Below are 15,002 nucleotides of genomic sequence, written 5' to 3' on the forward strand. Positions count from 1 at the left end.
GCAATGCTGCCCCGTCCTTCCTGCCCACTGTCCTACTACAGCATAGACACCAGAGGGGAGGTTAGTGGTACCACCCTGAAGGCCTGGAGAGGCCTGGGTCATTTCTTTTTCATGTGATTCAGAATATTTCCTACTGTGGGTTTTTTGTTGGTTTATTTTTGGCTTTCCTACAACTTCATAAATGAGTGGAGAGAAAGAATTCTTTTTTTCTCTAAAGATTTTATTTATTTTATTTGAGAGAGAGAGAGAGCACAAGCATGAGTGGGGCGAGAGGCAGAGGGAGGGAGGGAGCAGACTCCCCACTGAGCAGAGAGCCCAGTGTGGCTGGAATATGACCTGAGCCCAATGCAGGCAACATTTAACGGACTGAACCTCCCAGGTGCCCCAGAGAGAGAAAATTCTTAAGAAGCAGTTCCTAAGTCTTAGATCTGTGCTTATATTTTATGTTTCACACTTTTCATCTTTCTTATCAACTTTGGTATACATATACACATACACAGCCATGTGTCAAAAAGATATGTTTGATAATTTTTACCTTAAAATGGCTACTAGCCATATTAGCTTAAGAATGTCTTTTTTTTAAAAGATTTTATTTATTTATTCATGAGAGACAGAGAGAGGGGCAGAGAGAGGCAGAGACACAGGCAGAGGGAGAAGCAGGCTCCGTACAAGAAGTCCTATGTGGGACTAGATCCTGGGACTCTGGGATCACGCCCTGAGGCAAAGGCAGCCGCTCAACCACTGAGCCACCCAGGCGTCCCAAGAATGTCTTTCTAAAGACAGCCTATCCTTTTTTTTCCTTTCAAAAGTGTATAGTCCAGTATATCTCCAAGTTTTTAATTTTAATGTTTGAATTGAAGATATAAAATGTTGGCTTGATATAAGGTATGTTTTTTTATAGGAATAACGTAACTTGAATGTTTAAGAAATTACTCAAAATTTAGTATAAAAAAGAACTAGATGAAAAAAAAAAAAAAAAAAAAGAACTAGATGTTTGGAATACATTAAATAAAATAATTTCACTGTGTTATTTTTAATACAGATAAAATTCCCAGAAGGTTTCACAGATTACTTTTGACTACCTGTTGGGTAGTTTGAAAGTCAAAGGAGTTTGATTTTCCCTTTATGCTCTAATGTACTGTTGTAACTCTTATGAGCAAATACTGATTTTATTAATTTTTAGCCTGCTTTATTTAAAAAAAGTGCTCTGGCTTTTTGTTTTCATTTTATTTTATTTTATTTTATTTTATTTTTTTCATTTTAGATATAATGTCTTGGGTAACTGAGCATGCCTTTCATTAAATATAGCTAATATTCAAGCATTCTGATGGAAAGTTTGTTGAGTTGAGGTACTTGGGATTGTTGGAACCTCTATCTCTTTCTTCCTGTCCTTTTTGTCCTTCCTAGCCTGCCTCTGAAATGGTCTTTCTGCTTCAATAGCATCGACATTCTTGGCCTCCCCCAGCCCCATGTACCAAAACCCTCATTTCCCCCCAGAAGGCAGTGAGAACCAGAAATCAAACTACTATTTCTCTTTCCTCTCTCTTTTAATCCTAATCTACTTTTGTCCCTCACACTCTTTTCAATCAATTCTAGCAAATCTCCAAGTGAATCCTTAGTTGTTAACCCTTTCCGTTTAACACGGTAATTTGTTTCTGTTCTCATTTCCAGTGAATCAACTTACTGTTCAACTGACTGGACAGCGCACCTTCATTATTTTAGTTCGGTTTGGCCTTCTGGAAGAGAAATAGTCTTGATTTATTTCTTCATGCTTCTTGAACTTTTTCGCTAATTGATATGATCCATAATTGACCTAGAAGTAGTCACTTGGGATATCGTTCCCATTTTATGTTGTCACATTATACAATAAACCTTATTCATGCATTGACTGTCAGTTACTTGAAACAAAGAGGATTTAGGAGAAAGATTTTAAAAGAATGAAATTAAAGGTCAAAATAGAGGTTTCAATTAATAATTGAAAAATGGTTAAGTGATAAGGTGGAATCAAGCCTTTTGGGGATCCCTGGGTGGCTCAGCGGTTTAGCGCCTGCCTTTGGCCCAGGGTGCGATCCTGGAGTCCTGGGATCGAGTCCCACGTCGGGCTCCCGGCATGGAGCCTGCTTCTCCCTCCTCCTGTGTCTCTGCCTCTCTCTCTCTCTCTTTCTCTCTCTGTATATCATAAATAAATAAATAAATCTTTAAAAAATAAAAATAAAAAAGAAAGAAAGTAGCCTTTTGACCTTTAATAGCTTATATAATTTATAGCATTATGGTAGAATTTGTTAAAATACTTAAATGTGAAATAAAATACATTCAATCTAAAGCCAGAAGCTCCCGAAAGAAAGTTAGTTACTCACCACATTAATATTTTCTATATTTCTTCCTAGGATTTCTCCATGTGAAGTATTTTTATTTAACATATATAAATTATCATAATCTAAGATATCTCCTTGTATACTTATATTTTTTCTAATTATAAGCATTTTCCTGTATTACACACATTTTTCTTCTTGGTTGGGTTTTCTTTTAAGTAAGCTCTGCCCCTCGTGGGGCTCAAACTGACACCTGGAGATCAAGAGTCGCATGCTCTACCAGCTGAGCCAGCTATGTACCCCTCTTGTTTTTATTTGAAGAAATCCCATATTTTTTTAGCTTATGACCATACCTACCCGCTCTCCTATTGGACACTGATGCTTTCATTTTCTTCCTTAGCATAGCCTAATATTTCAGTCGTGAAGTTTTAGTGCCCAGAGATCACAAGGGGTCCACAAAGCTATACTTAAAATGATCTGGTACTAGGACCTCTCCTGGTTAACAGATTTATCCAATGACCCCTCAATTCTGATCTCTAATAATACCAAACTTAGAAAATCTTAAGATGGCAGTCACAATAATAAGTGTCAGCTTGAGCTTCATTTTAAATTCTACTTACTTTCCAGAGGAAGAATTAAATTTACCTTGATAGACAAAACTTAATTTAAAGTAGAAATAAGAAAAATTTTGTGAAGAAGAATAATTCCATTGTTCAGGCAAACTGAAATACACTCACTCTATATGTGTAGCAGAGGGATTTCTGGCTGCTTTTGTAGATAACTATGGAATTGAAAAGTAGGGCAGATAAAAAAAAATTAAAACTTGTTGAAGATTCCATTCTTCCCTTTGCCTTCCTACCTTCCCAAGGAAAATGACATTTTCTTGCATTTTTGTGCTGTCTTCTTTTTCATAATTAGTTCTCTGAACATCTTTTATTCTAACCAATTACTTGTTTATATAAACCCAGAAGTTCTTTAGTTCTTTGAAACTACATTTCTAAATTATATTGTTTTCTTATGAGTTGCTCTGCTTTTAAAAATTATTTCTCCTTTAAATTTTATTTTTTACATCTTTGACTCAAATTTCAATGGAAGTATAGTTTGTAAGTAAGCATACGTTGGAGTCACTTTGAACTTTAAGTTAATCTTGTATATTTTAATAAAAGTATAACACTTTTATCCCCTACCTCCCTTTTTTTAAAGGAATCAGCAGGCGGAGATCTTCAGTCTCCTTTAACACCAGAAAGTATCAATGGAACAGATGATGAAAGAACACCTGATGTGACACAGAACTCAGAGCCAAGGGCTGAACCAACTCAGAATGCATTGCCATTTTCACATAGGTACAGATTCAATTCAACCATCATGATTAAGTAAAATGTGTAAATATGGAAACTTACTGGTTTCAGATAAATTTTGAAAAGTTACAACCCTAAGTGAAAACCCAGGTCAATCTTTTTCTTTTCTTTTTTTAAACTATTACTTTTAACCTCAGAAAGGTTTTTAAATAGTTTATAGATGCCTATATGGACTGGAATGAACATTTCCTTTATGTAGAAAAAGAACTACTGAGTTAATTGCAGTACAAATCATTTTTCAGTGAAACACTTTATTATTGTAAATCTTTTCTACTTATTTTTTTAACATAGCCCCTAAAAGGCCACCTTTGTTAACCTGGTTTCATCTATGTTCTTGAGGGTTAAAAATTTTTTTTTGTTTTTTGATTTGTAAATCTACTTCCTACTCTGAAATTAAGCTTTACTGTGCTCTTAGAGGTGATCTCACCATAGGATTTCACAGAAGGAAAGAAGTTATTGTTGTAACTTCTATTAACGTTTATGTCAGATTGAGATTTTGTACCAACTAACAGGGGATAAATCTTGTAGTTCTGAACTGTAAAAGAATTTGATACTTCAAAAAGATAAAATTTATCTTAAATGTGTTCTAAACCAGTTAATTTGCCATACTGTGGTATTTTTTTTGGACACAGGTCTCTGGAAGTGCAGCATTGCAAATAAAAACGAATATCTATCAGTCATTGTCTTAAAGTTAAATTTTATCTTTCTTTGGAAATTTTTGACCAGGTAGTTTTAATGAAATTAAGAAAATAGTTTTCCTATATTGTGCATCTCTTTTGAGGACCAATTTCTAAAAAAATCAAATTCTTGAACATATTCAGAACAATTGTGAAGTGAGAAATTCCAGACTTTTTTTCATGAGAATTCTAATTTTGATTGAATTTGTTGAATATTAGGGGCAGCACGGAATATACACATTAGAGACTAACACTGAGAGACCTCATGATCAGGCTGAGGAAGAAATTAGTTGTGAGTTTTTTTAAGGAACGTGTGAGGAAAACTTTGTGACTGCAAGACTATTCTAATTTTGTACCTAAAAATGCTAATAATTTGGCATACAATAGTAGACCCATCTTAGAATTATCATGGTTAAAGCATTAATATGTTTTAACTATGGCAGTGTAAGCATATTCTCTTTTCTATTGTTATAAAAATAAAATGAATACATAAAAAATTTATTAGTTCCTCTGAATATCATGTACACATCAATAGGTAAAATATATAGGTTTTTTTAATATGCAATTACAACTGAAGAGCAATGTGATTAGTATGTAGTTTTTAAAAAATATGAGGGAAGGAAAAATTTTATTCCTATTAAATTTAACATACCCATTTAAAAGATGTAAATGCACTGAACATAATAAATTTGATTTCTTTGACTTACTTAAATGAGCCATGTGCATTGAATATTATAGCATTTGGAAATGAGAACTTTTGTATTTAACATTTGTAAAAACTATTTCTAGTTTACTTTATGCACCTAAAAGTCTCTGAATGTTTGTTGTTTTCCTGATCCTTAGTATTTGGAGTTGTGGACTGGGATTAGTCATCTTCTATTGATCTGCTCTGTACTTGGGAGTCTAATAGGAGTTAGTTATTTTTACTTGAAGGTACAGCTTCTTTGACTACTAGAATCTGTAGATTACTCATGGAGATACTTGAGTTCTGAAAAGAAAATTTAATAGGTCATTTAAAGCTTTTAATTATGTTAAAGGTATTATACAGTCTTACAGTTTTCTTGTTATATCATTTTAAAAATAGCTTACAGTATTTCAGGAGACTTACCTTCTGAACTAGTTTTGATTTCTACCTGAGATGGACGATTGAGTGTTTTATAACCAATGTTAGAATCCCAAAATAATAGGAGAGACCTTAAAGATGGTGTAATCTAGGATCTTCCAAACTTCGGTAGTTTGAAATCAATTTAGGTTATTCTTGGCATTCTAAAAAATTAAACATGAGATAGGAAATATTAGAGTAAAATTCACATTAAGAATAGAAACTTTGCTTCATTCAGTAATGCACAGATTTGTGTAGGTGCCTGATTATAATGTAAGAAACATCAGTTTGAAAGCGTGTGCCTTCAACACATGGGACTAAATCCCAGCGGTTAGGTCAGTTGTCCTAGGTCGCATAGTTCATGAAACTTGAGTAGGATTGCAGCTCACCTTTTGATCCCAATAGGGAATGCCAGTTAGAGTACATTTTAGTTGAACTCCTATCACAAGTACACCGTAGTGTTAGGAAGTTATTATCTTCCTATCCTAAAAGTACTCTGTAGAAATAAGATCAACGTTTCATGAATGAGAAACAGAAGATTAAAATAATTTTTATTTAAATCTGAAACTTGTGTTTAAATTTGATAATTTAAACACTATTTTTTTTTTTACAAAGGAAGACAAAAGTATGTTTTTTAAGGCTTATTTAGACAATGTTTGCTTTCTTCCTTAGTACTTACTTCAACAGAAAAGAATGAACAAATATATATATATATATTTTGCCAACATTTCTCTGTCCTGGTTGATGCCATTTTACTGTTAAGTAAGGAGCAAAGTCACTAAAATATCTGTGTTGTGATTTCATGAAGAAAGGATATGAAGAGCAATGACCTAGTTAGTCAAGTTAGTTAAGAGTTGATGGTAGTAATAGTACTTAGCAAGCCAATTTGTGCTCTTAAAATTCAAACCGTGTACCTAGTTTCATGAATTCATTAATTAACATACCAAAAGGTGGCCTTGATTTTCATTTGGTCCTGAAATTTTGGCAATTGTGATATGGTTGGTTCTTTACTCTTTGTTCGTTTTATGTACTTTTTAAAAATTACTAGCTTTAAAGACATAAGGAAGATTTTTTTTTTGTTATTCTTTAAACTTTTACAGATTTTCAAATATATTTGAAAGAGAGAGTACTATGATGAACTCCCATGAACACCCCCCCATCTTCAAGAGTTATGTAAAAATGGCCGGTCTTATTCCTACCCCTGCCCAGTCTTCCACTTTTGTATTACTTATTTTAATTTTTTTAAGATATTTATTTATTTATTCATGATAGACAGAGAGAAAGAGAGAGAGGCAGACACAGGAAGAGGGAGAAGCAGGCTCCATGCAGGGAGCCCCACGTGGGTCTTGATCCCGGACTCCAGGACCGCGCCCCGGGCCAAAGGCAGGCGCCAAACCGCCGAGCCACCCAGGGATCCCCCACTTTTGTATTATTTTAAAAGCAAATCCCAGACGTAAAATTTCATCCACAATACTTTCATTTTTTATTTTTATTTTTTTAAGATTTTATTTATTCATGATAGACACAGAGAGAGAGAGAGGGACAGAGACACAGACAGAGGGAGAAGCAGGCTCCATGCAGGGAGCCTGACGTGGGACTCGATCCTGGATCTCCAGGATCACGCCCTGGGCTGAAGGTGGCGCTAGACCACTGAGCCACCTGGGCTGCCCCACAATTTGTTTTAAAATTACTTTCGAGCTTTTTAAAAAACTTACTTACTAAGGTAGCACAGCTATTTATATTCTATCTCAGTGTCATTATACGGTCTACTTTGAATTATTTACTCTTTTCTTTGATTTTTAATTATACCGCTGAACTAAATTTTAGAATGTATGGGCTACTCAGTATTCCTTAGTCAAGTGCTATTTATGTCCTTACCTTATGCAAAAACATTCTCATTGAGTAAGTTCAATAAATTAATACATTTTTAGTGTATTTATATAAATGCTTTTTGAAGTTTAGGAGTGTATAAAAGGGGGAATTAGTGAGTTTGAAAACGTTTACTGATTTCTTTGGGGAGGATCACTTCTCAGCCTTTTGGCTAAGATCGAGTGTGATTTCTTTGGGAGAAATGGCATTATATTTTATCTAAATTGCTATTTTTCTTAAAAATTATTTTTTAACCTAAATGATAAAAATCATTTGAGGACTGAGCAGGTATATATTCCCCACCGAAGTGTTCAGGGTGTCCTTTGAGACCTTATCTTAGATTAGCTATGTACTAAATAAAGCAGATATATACTAATAGAACAGCATAAACAAATGGGGGAAGGTTTTGTTTTCTGTTTCCAGGGACTTACTGTTTGCTTTATAGCATCAGCTGTATGAATTCTGGAATTTACTTGTTCTTAATAAGAAATTCTAGGATATGTTTTTTAAGACTTAAAGCTATCTAAATTCCCTTTGGAAATAGTTAATTTTACACTATCCCAGTGCTGTTAGAATATAATACTAAAAACTAAAACTTTTTATTTTGTTCAGTGTAAATTTATGTTCCCCACATATACAGTAACATATTGATAAATAACTGCTATTATTTTATTTCTGAGGGTCCAGAACTAGTATATATACACTAGTAGTTTGTGAAGCTATTTTTGTACTGATAAATTTTAATAACCGTTTGATTATATTAAGGAAAATAGGCTGTTTTAAGCACTGATTATATTTAAATTCTTTTAATGTTTATATAGTATATTCTTATGGTGCTGCTAGTACTTACACATTTTGGGGGTGCTGCATGTGTCTTCTCTTCTGTTAAAGAGATTTTTCTGCCACTTTGTGTGTTTCCAGCAGATATTCATTAAAGGATGTATGCACAGATGTTACTCTTTAGTATATTGATTTTACTTTAAACCAGCAAACTACAGTTTTACTCAAATTTATGAAATCTGGGTTGGGTTCATTTAATTTTTATTTAATAGCGTAATTTCTTCATTATCAGAGTTTCAGAAAGCTACTGCTTTAAAACTGATCAGGGATATTTGCAGAGTTTGAAAAACTAAATTTTGTTAGAAAACTTATACACCGTTATAGTTACATGTTAAATTTTTTTAAAAAGTGCTTTATTTTGAATCAAATACAGTTTGTACTTACTTGAAAGATGATACAAACAAGAAAAAGATGAATGACTGTTAAGAGCTCTGGGGTACTCTACTTTTCTTAGCTATGCCCTGTGTCTCCCATTTTTATGAATAGTAGGCAAAACTTAAAGGGTCATAGGTAAGAATTAAAATAGAAATAATCTCTCTAGCTAACTTTTGTTTGGATAAAATTTTATCTGTAAACCTGGGATTTGATTTCACAAGAAGTGCTTTATCATTAATATAATTGCAGGTGAAAATTTAAGTTGTAGGATTCCCCTAATAGTTACAACGACTTAAATATTGTTATTCTTCCACCATTGAACTTCAGAAATTAGATTGGGTTTTTTAAAAATTAATTTGAAGCCTGAGACAGATTATGAGAGATTGTAATATAAGAATTTAGAGGTGTCAGAATTTCCTTTACCATAATTTTGAATAGATAGCATTTTATAAGAAGTGCTATAGTAATTTCATAATATATGCAGTTTACATTCTCTGGGAAGTGAAAAGCAGTTTTTACCTTTTAAATAAGATGCAGTAAAAAAAATAGAGTATAGTGATTGGGTGTTTACAGTATTATCTTTCTGAATAAGTATACTTAAATTTCCTGTCCTGCATTTTTAAGAATTGATCTTTATTCTTTCCTAATGTCTTCTAAAATATTTTGAAGAAAATGTATAAATTTGCTGAAGCATTTTTTTCAGGTATTACCACTTAATGTAGGATGTATGGAAGAAGAAAAATAACTATTCATATAAAATAAAAACATTAGTAACTCCCCTCCGTTGGGATTGGTCCCTTCCCCTTCTCCCTCTTTGCCTTATCATTGTAATTAATGGGAAAGAATGTTCATCAGTCTGTCCCCATTGATTGTCAGCTTCCATTTTCAAAATGACTAGCTGGAGTTAGACGTGGTCATTCATAATGGAACAGATTGATCCTAGATTATTTATGATCTCTTCCCTGTAGAGGGCTTTTAAAATTCATTTTAACCTTTCATTTTTTATTTTAAAAGACCATAGTGGGGATTCTACTGGGAGGGAGGTGTGTGATATAGATAGTTCTAGGACTTAGAGGAAAATGTTCTTCCTTTTAATTGGATTCCCATCTTTCTTACTAGAGGAGTAAGGGACAAGATCAAGATGTGAACATAAGAGGTCAAACAAGCCACATAAAGGTGTGACATTTGTGGTATGTATGGCAGTAAGGAGTGGTGAGGTCTGTGGTAAAGTAAAATGTGCAAGGTTCATCTGAAGATACTAAAGTTTTTTAAAATAATGCCATACAGAGGGATAGGGACTAGATGACCCATCTGGTTTCTAGTTTAGACTTTCAAAAGGAAACTGATTTACATATGGTTTAGCCCAGGGTAAAGATTTTAAGCATATTTTACTAGCAATATTCGTTGTTGTAATAACCTTATAAACTCTTGGTGGAGATGTTTGGGATAATATATACATGCAGATGAATCCTGGACATTTCCTCTTTTTTGACGTATTACTCTGACAGGTTTTTTCTCTCAAACACAAAAGTCTAACAATTGTGTCATGGTATGTATAGACCATTCCATGGTCACCGGATGAGGCCTCCTCGGCCTCATCACCTTATGCTTTTATAGCAGTTACTCCAAATTGCTGGTGGTTTTCCACGTATAATCAAGCAAGCATGCTTTCTTATCTGTAAGTCTTTGCTTCCTTGTTTTTAGAACATTTTCCCTTCTCTTTGCAGTGGCTGTGTACCCACACTCTGTATTTCCTCCCATCCACCTCTGGCCATAACTGGACCACCAGCTGGTCAACCTCTGTAATATCCTTTAAGCTCTAGCACCACTGCCTCTGTAAACTTACTCTCATGCTCTCAGACTGAAATAAATGTATTGAAAGTAGTCATGCTCCAGGGATTACACCTTCCTTGTAGGGATAAAAAAAAAAAAAATATAGATGTGACTAACCAATTAAAGTAAATGTATATCTTACTTCTATTTATTTCCATCAGTTTTCCATTTTCCACTGACAGTTTAGCTTGGTCATATGTCCAATGTAGAGAAAATAGTTGATTTTTATGACCCTGGCCTAAATTGAAGTTAAACTTCAATATTAGAACTTTGGAAATACAAGAAACTTTCTATTACATAGTCCATCCACTTCATGTTACAGAAGTACAAGCAAAACAACAACAACAAAACGAAGTACAAGCAAGGCCAGGGAAGAGGTGAGGTATTCAGCAGCAGTATTTGTTAATGGATTGATTAGAACAGAGATCTCCAAAGGCATTGATCCTTAGGGTCCTTCCTGATTGAGGCAGTGCTCCTTCCACTAAACTCCAAGAGGGTTTGTTTTCTTTATCATATACTTCAAGATACTTTTCATCCAGAGTTTTGTCATTGTTCAACATATATTTACCACTACTTGTTAAACTTCCCTACTAGATTCTTAGCTTATGGAGTGAGTTTTACTGATTTACATTTCTTGGTATACCATTTAGTTTCAAGCTATTTCGATATGTAAGAGATTATGAATAAATTTGTTAAGCAAATAAATATATATGTTTTTGCCATCACTGAAATGACAGAAAGAGGTAAATACATTAGTATATCTTGATCATTAGCGATAATAATATATTACTAGACAGGATCAACAAAAATATCAGTATGAAGAATAGTTTACATTTTTAATTCCAGTAGGGTCCACTTAGCAATTAATATTCCTGTTAGTAATTTTAGTAACTGCTTTCTTGAGATGTAATTCACATACTAAATAATTCACCTATTTAAAGTGTATAATTCAAGGGGACTTTGATATATTTATAGAGCTGTGCAGCCAACACCACAGTCAATTTTATTTTTTTATTTTTTATTATTTTTAAAGATTTTATTTATTCATGAGAGACACACACAGAGAGAGAGAGAGAGGCAGAGAGGCAGAGACACAGGCAGAGACAGAAGCAGGCTCCATGCAAGGAGCCCGATTCAGGACTCAATCCCGGGACTCCAGGATCATGCCCTGGGCCGAAGGCAGGTGCTAAACCGCTGAGCCACTAAGGCGTCCCTCCACAGTCAATTTTAAAACATTTTCTTCACCTCCCCCATTAGCAACTACTTTTTTTTTTTTTTCCTCCTACACACTACCTTCTTCCCCCAATCCAAGGTCACCACTAATCTTTCTGTCTATAGATTTGCCTGTTATGGACATTCTTTATAAATGGAACCATATAATATGTGGTCTTTTATGACTAAATTCTTTAACTTAGCATGAGTTTTCAAGGTTTATCCACATTGTAGAATACATCAGTACTTCATTTCCTTTTATTGCTGGATGATATTCCATTGTGTGGATATACTATTTTATTTTATTAATCCACTCATTAGATAATAGACATTTGTGTTGCTTCCACTTTCTGAAAATTCTACCATTGTTATGAATAATGCTGCTATGATTATTTGTGCACAGGTTTTTGTGTAATACGTATTCTCAGTTATCCACGTATATTCTAGGAGTAGAATTGCTGGGTCACTTGGTAATTTGATGTTTAACCTGTAGCTGCCAAACTACAGGTTAAACTTTGCAAAAGCAGCTGTACCATTTTACATTCACACCAGCATTGTATAAAGGTTACAGTTTCTTGACATCATCAGGACTTGCTATTTTCTCTTATATCTTTTTACTTATAGCCATCTTAGTAGGTGTTAAGGGCTATCTCATTGTTGTTTCAATTTGTACATATTTCCCTAATGGCTAATATTGTTGAGCATCTTTTCATGTGCTTGTTGGCCACTTTTATATGTTTTTCAGATGGCTACTAGATCCTTTATCCATTTTTAATTGGGTTGTAATTCTTTATATATTCTGGATATATAAACTCCTTATCAGATAATCATTTGCAGGTATTCTCTCCAATTCTGTAGGTTGTCTTTTCACCTTTTGATAGTGTCCTTTGCAATACAAAAGTTTTAAATTTTAATTAAGTCTAATTTATCTATTTTTTCTCCTTTGTTTCACATACTTTTGCTGTCATATCTAAGAAACCATTGCCTAATTCAAGGTCATGAAAATTTACATGTTTCTTCTGAGAGTTAAATAGTCTGAACTCTCATGATTAGGTCTGATCCATTTTGAGTCAATTTTTACATACACTGTGAGATAGAGGCCTTACTTCACTCTTTTGCCTGTGGATATACAGTTTTCCCAGCACCATTAATTGAACAGACTGTTCTTTTCTTACTGAATTGTCTTGACATCCCTGTCAAAAAAATCAGTTGACTGTACAGATGGGGGTTTGTTTCTGAACTCTCAATTCTAACATACTCTTCATGACTGTAGCTTTGCAGTATGTTTTGAAATTGGAAATTTAGGTCCTCCAACTTCATTCTTCCTTTTCAAGATTGTTTCAACTATTATGAGTCCCTAGAATTTCTACATAAATTTTAGGATCAGCCTATGAGTTTCTGTAAAGAAGTCCATTGAAATTCTGATAGGGATTGCATTGAATCTGTAGAACAATTTTCCTGGCCATCTTAGTAATGATAAGTCTGTCAATCAGTGGACATGGGATATTTTCCCATTTATTGAGCTCTTTAATTTCTTTCAATGGTGTTATTTACTTTTCAAAGTGTAAGTTTTGTGCTTCTTTTGTTAAATGTATTCCTTTATTATTTATTTTTGATGCTGTTATTTTGATGATTTATTTTTGATGCTCTTACTGGGATTGTTTTCTCTATTTCATTTTCTAATTGCTCATTGCTAAATACAGATGATTTTTGTTTAGTGATCTTATATCCCATTAATTTGCTTAGGATTTTCTATATACAAAATCATGTCATGTGCAAATAGAGATAACTTTATTTCTTCCTTTCTCATCTGAATGTCTTTTATTTCATTTTCTTGACTAATTGCCAAGTCTAGAACCTCTAGTACAATGCTGAATACAAGGGACAAGAGTGGACATTCTTGTCTTGTTCTTATCTTAGAGGGGAAGCTTTAAGTCTTCCACTGTTAATTATGACATTAACTGTGGGTTTTCATAGATGCTTTTTTTTTTAAGATTTTATTTCTTTATTCATGAGAGACATAAGGAGAGTGGCAGAGACATAGGCAGAGAGAGAAGCCGGCTCCCTCACAGGGAAGCCCCATGCGGGACTCGATCCCTGGACTGGAATGATGCCCTGAGCCTAAGGCAGACTCTCAACCCCTGAGCCACCTAGGCGTCCCTCATAGATGCTCTTTATATTCTTAGTTTTTTGATGTTTTTTTTCCCTTTGATACTCTAATTGTTTAGTGACTTCTTTCCCTCAGTTGGTAGCTTTAGAAATCTATGCTTTGACATATATAGCAATATATATAGCAACATAGCTTTCCCTATGTCTATTTCTTAAAAGTAAATTGATAGTCTGTTTTAAAGAATAGAAGAATTGACTGAGAGGTAGAATTCTTTTATAAAACTGTCACTATTTCTTTAAAGCACATCACTATGCCTTAGTTTTTATGTCTAAAATTATAAAACTTTGCAGTTTTCTAGCTTTTTATCTTTTCCAGAATATGTGGAATAGCTTTTATGGATGGTGGAAATGGGAGCAGATTTACTTCTTTATCTGATTTTTTTAAGTAATGATTTTTTTCTACTTTAATTCTTTTTAAAGATTTTATTTATTTGAGAGAGAGCAAGTGAGAGAGCGTGCAAGTAAGGAGGGAGGGGCAGAGGGAGAGGGAGAAGCAGACTCCCCACTGAGCTGAGCAGGAAGCCCGATGTGGGGCTCTTGGAGCTCATGGGGCTCAATGTGGGGCTCAATCCCAGGACCTTGGGATCATGACCTGAGCTGAAGGCAGACACTTAACCAACTGAGCCACCCAGGTGCTCCCTCTTTTTTAATTTTTTAAAATTACAATAACTAGTAAAAATACGTTCTTTAAAAAACAGAGTGAGAATATAAATATTTTTAAAGAAGATACTGGATAAATCATTTTATTTTAGTGAATATAAAGCATATTCTTATCAAATATGAATAGAAACAAACATATTAAAGTTACTCATTTCAAATAACTGATTTCTAGTATAATTATTACTCTAGAAGACTCTTCACATATTCCCTTATTGCATTATAGAAACATTAGCTTATGTTTTTTTTTTTAGAAACATTAGCTTATGATTATCTTAAATCAATTATGTGATCAATACTTGTTTTATGTCAGTAGTGTTCTAGTTTATCTCTAAGATCTTTTGTTTCTGGATGCATGTAGTCTAAGAGAGTTTTGGATTGTACATTAACCTTTAAGCAACATAGGGGTGTTAAAATTATATTGTGGGACATTTTAAAAGGTACCTATAAAGTAGAAAATTAAGTCACAAACTAAGTTAAGCCAGATTTTTTTCGTTTCCTTTACCTGGGCATTAAAGAGGTTTTTATTGTTTTGTTTTGGTTTGTTTTTTTTATTTTTTATTTTCAACACTTAAAGTTCTTCATGGTAATAAGAAAA

The 15,002-nt window shown here is 33.6% G+C and overlaps 1 protein-coding gene across 1 annotated transcript in view; it reads left to right on the forward strand.

Annotated features, from left to right (window-relative positions):
• The window catches only part of HOMER1 (homer scaffold protein 1), a 131,234-nt gene that overhangs the window by 64,497 nt on the left and 51,735 nt on the right, over positions 1-15,002 (forward strand). Inside the window, exon 5 of the mRNA XM_025998256.2 lies at positions 3,516-3,655. Within this exon, the coding sequence (XP_025854041.1) occupies positions 3,516-3,655 (140 nt within the window). The remainder of the gene's footprint in view (positions 1-3,515; positions 3,656-15,002) is intronic.

Source organism: Vulpes vulpes, chromosome 14 (assembly GCF_048418805.1).
Source record: "Vulpes vulpes isolate BD-2025 chromosome 14, VulVul3, whole genome shotgun sequence".
In the NCBI taxonomy this organism is placed as follows: domain Eukaryota; kingdom Metazoa; phylum Chordata; class Mammalia; order Carnivora; family Canidae; genus Vulpes; species Vulpes vulpes.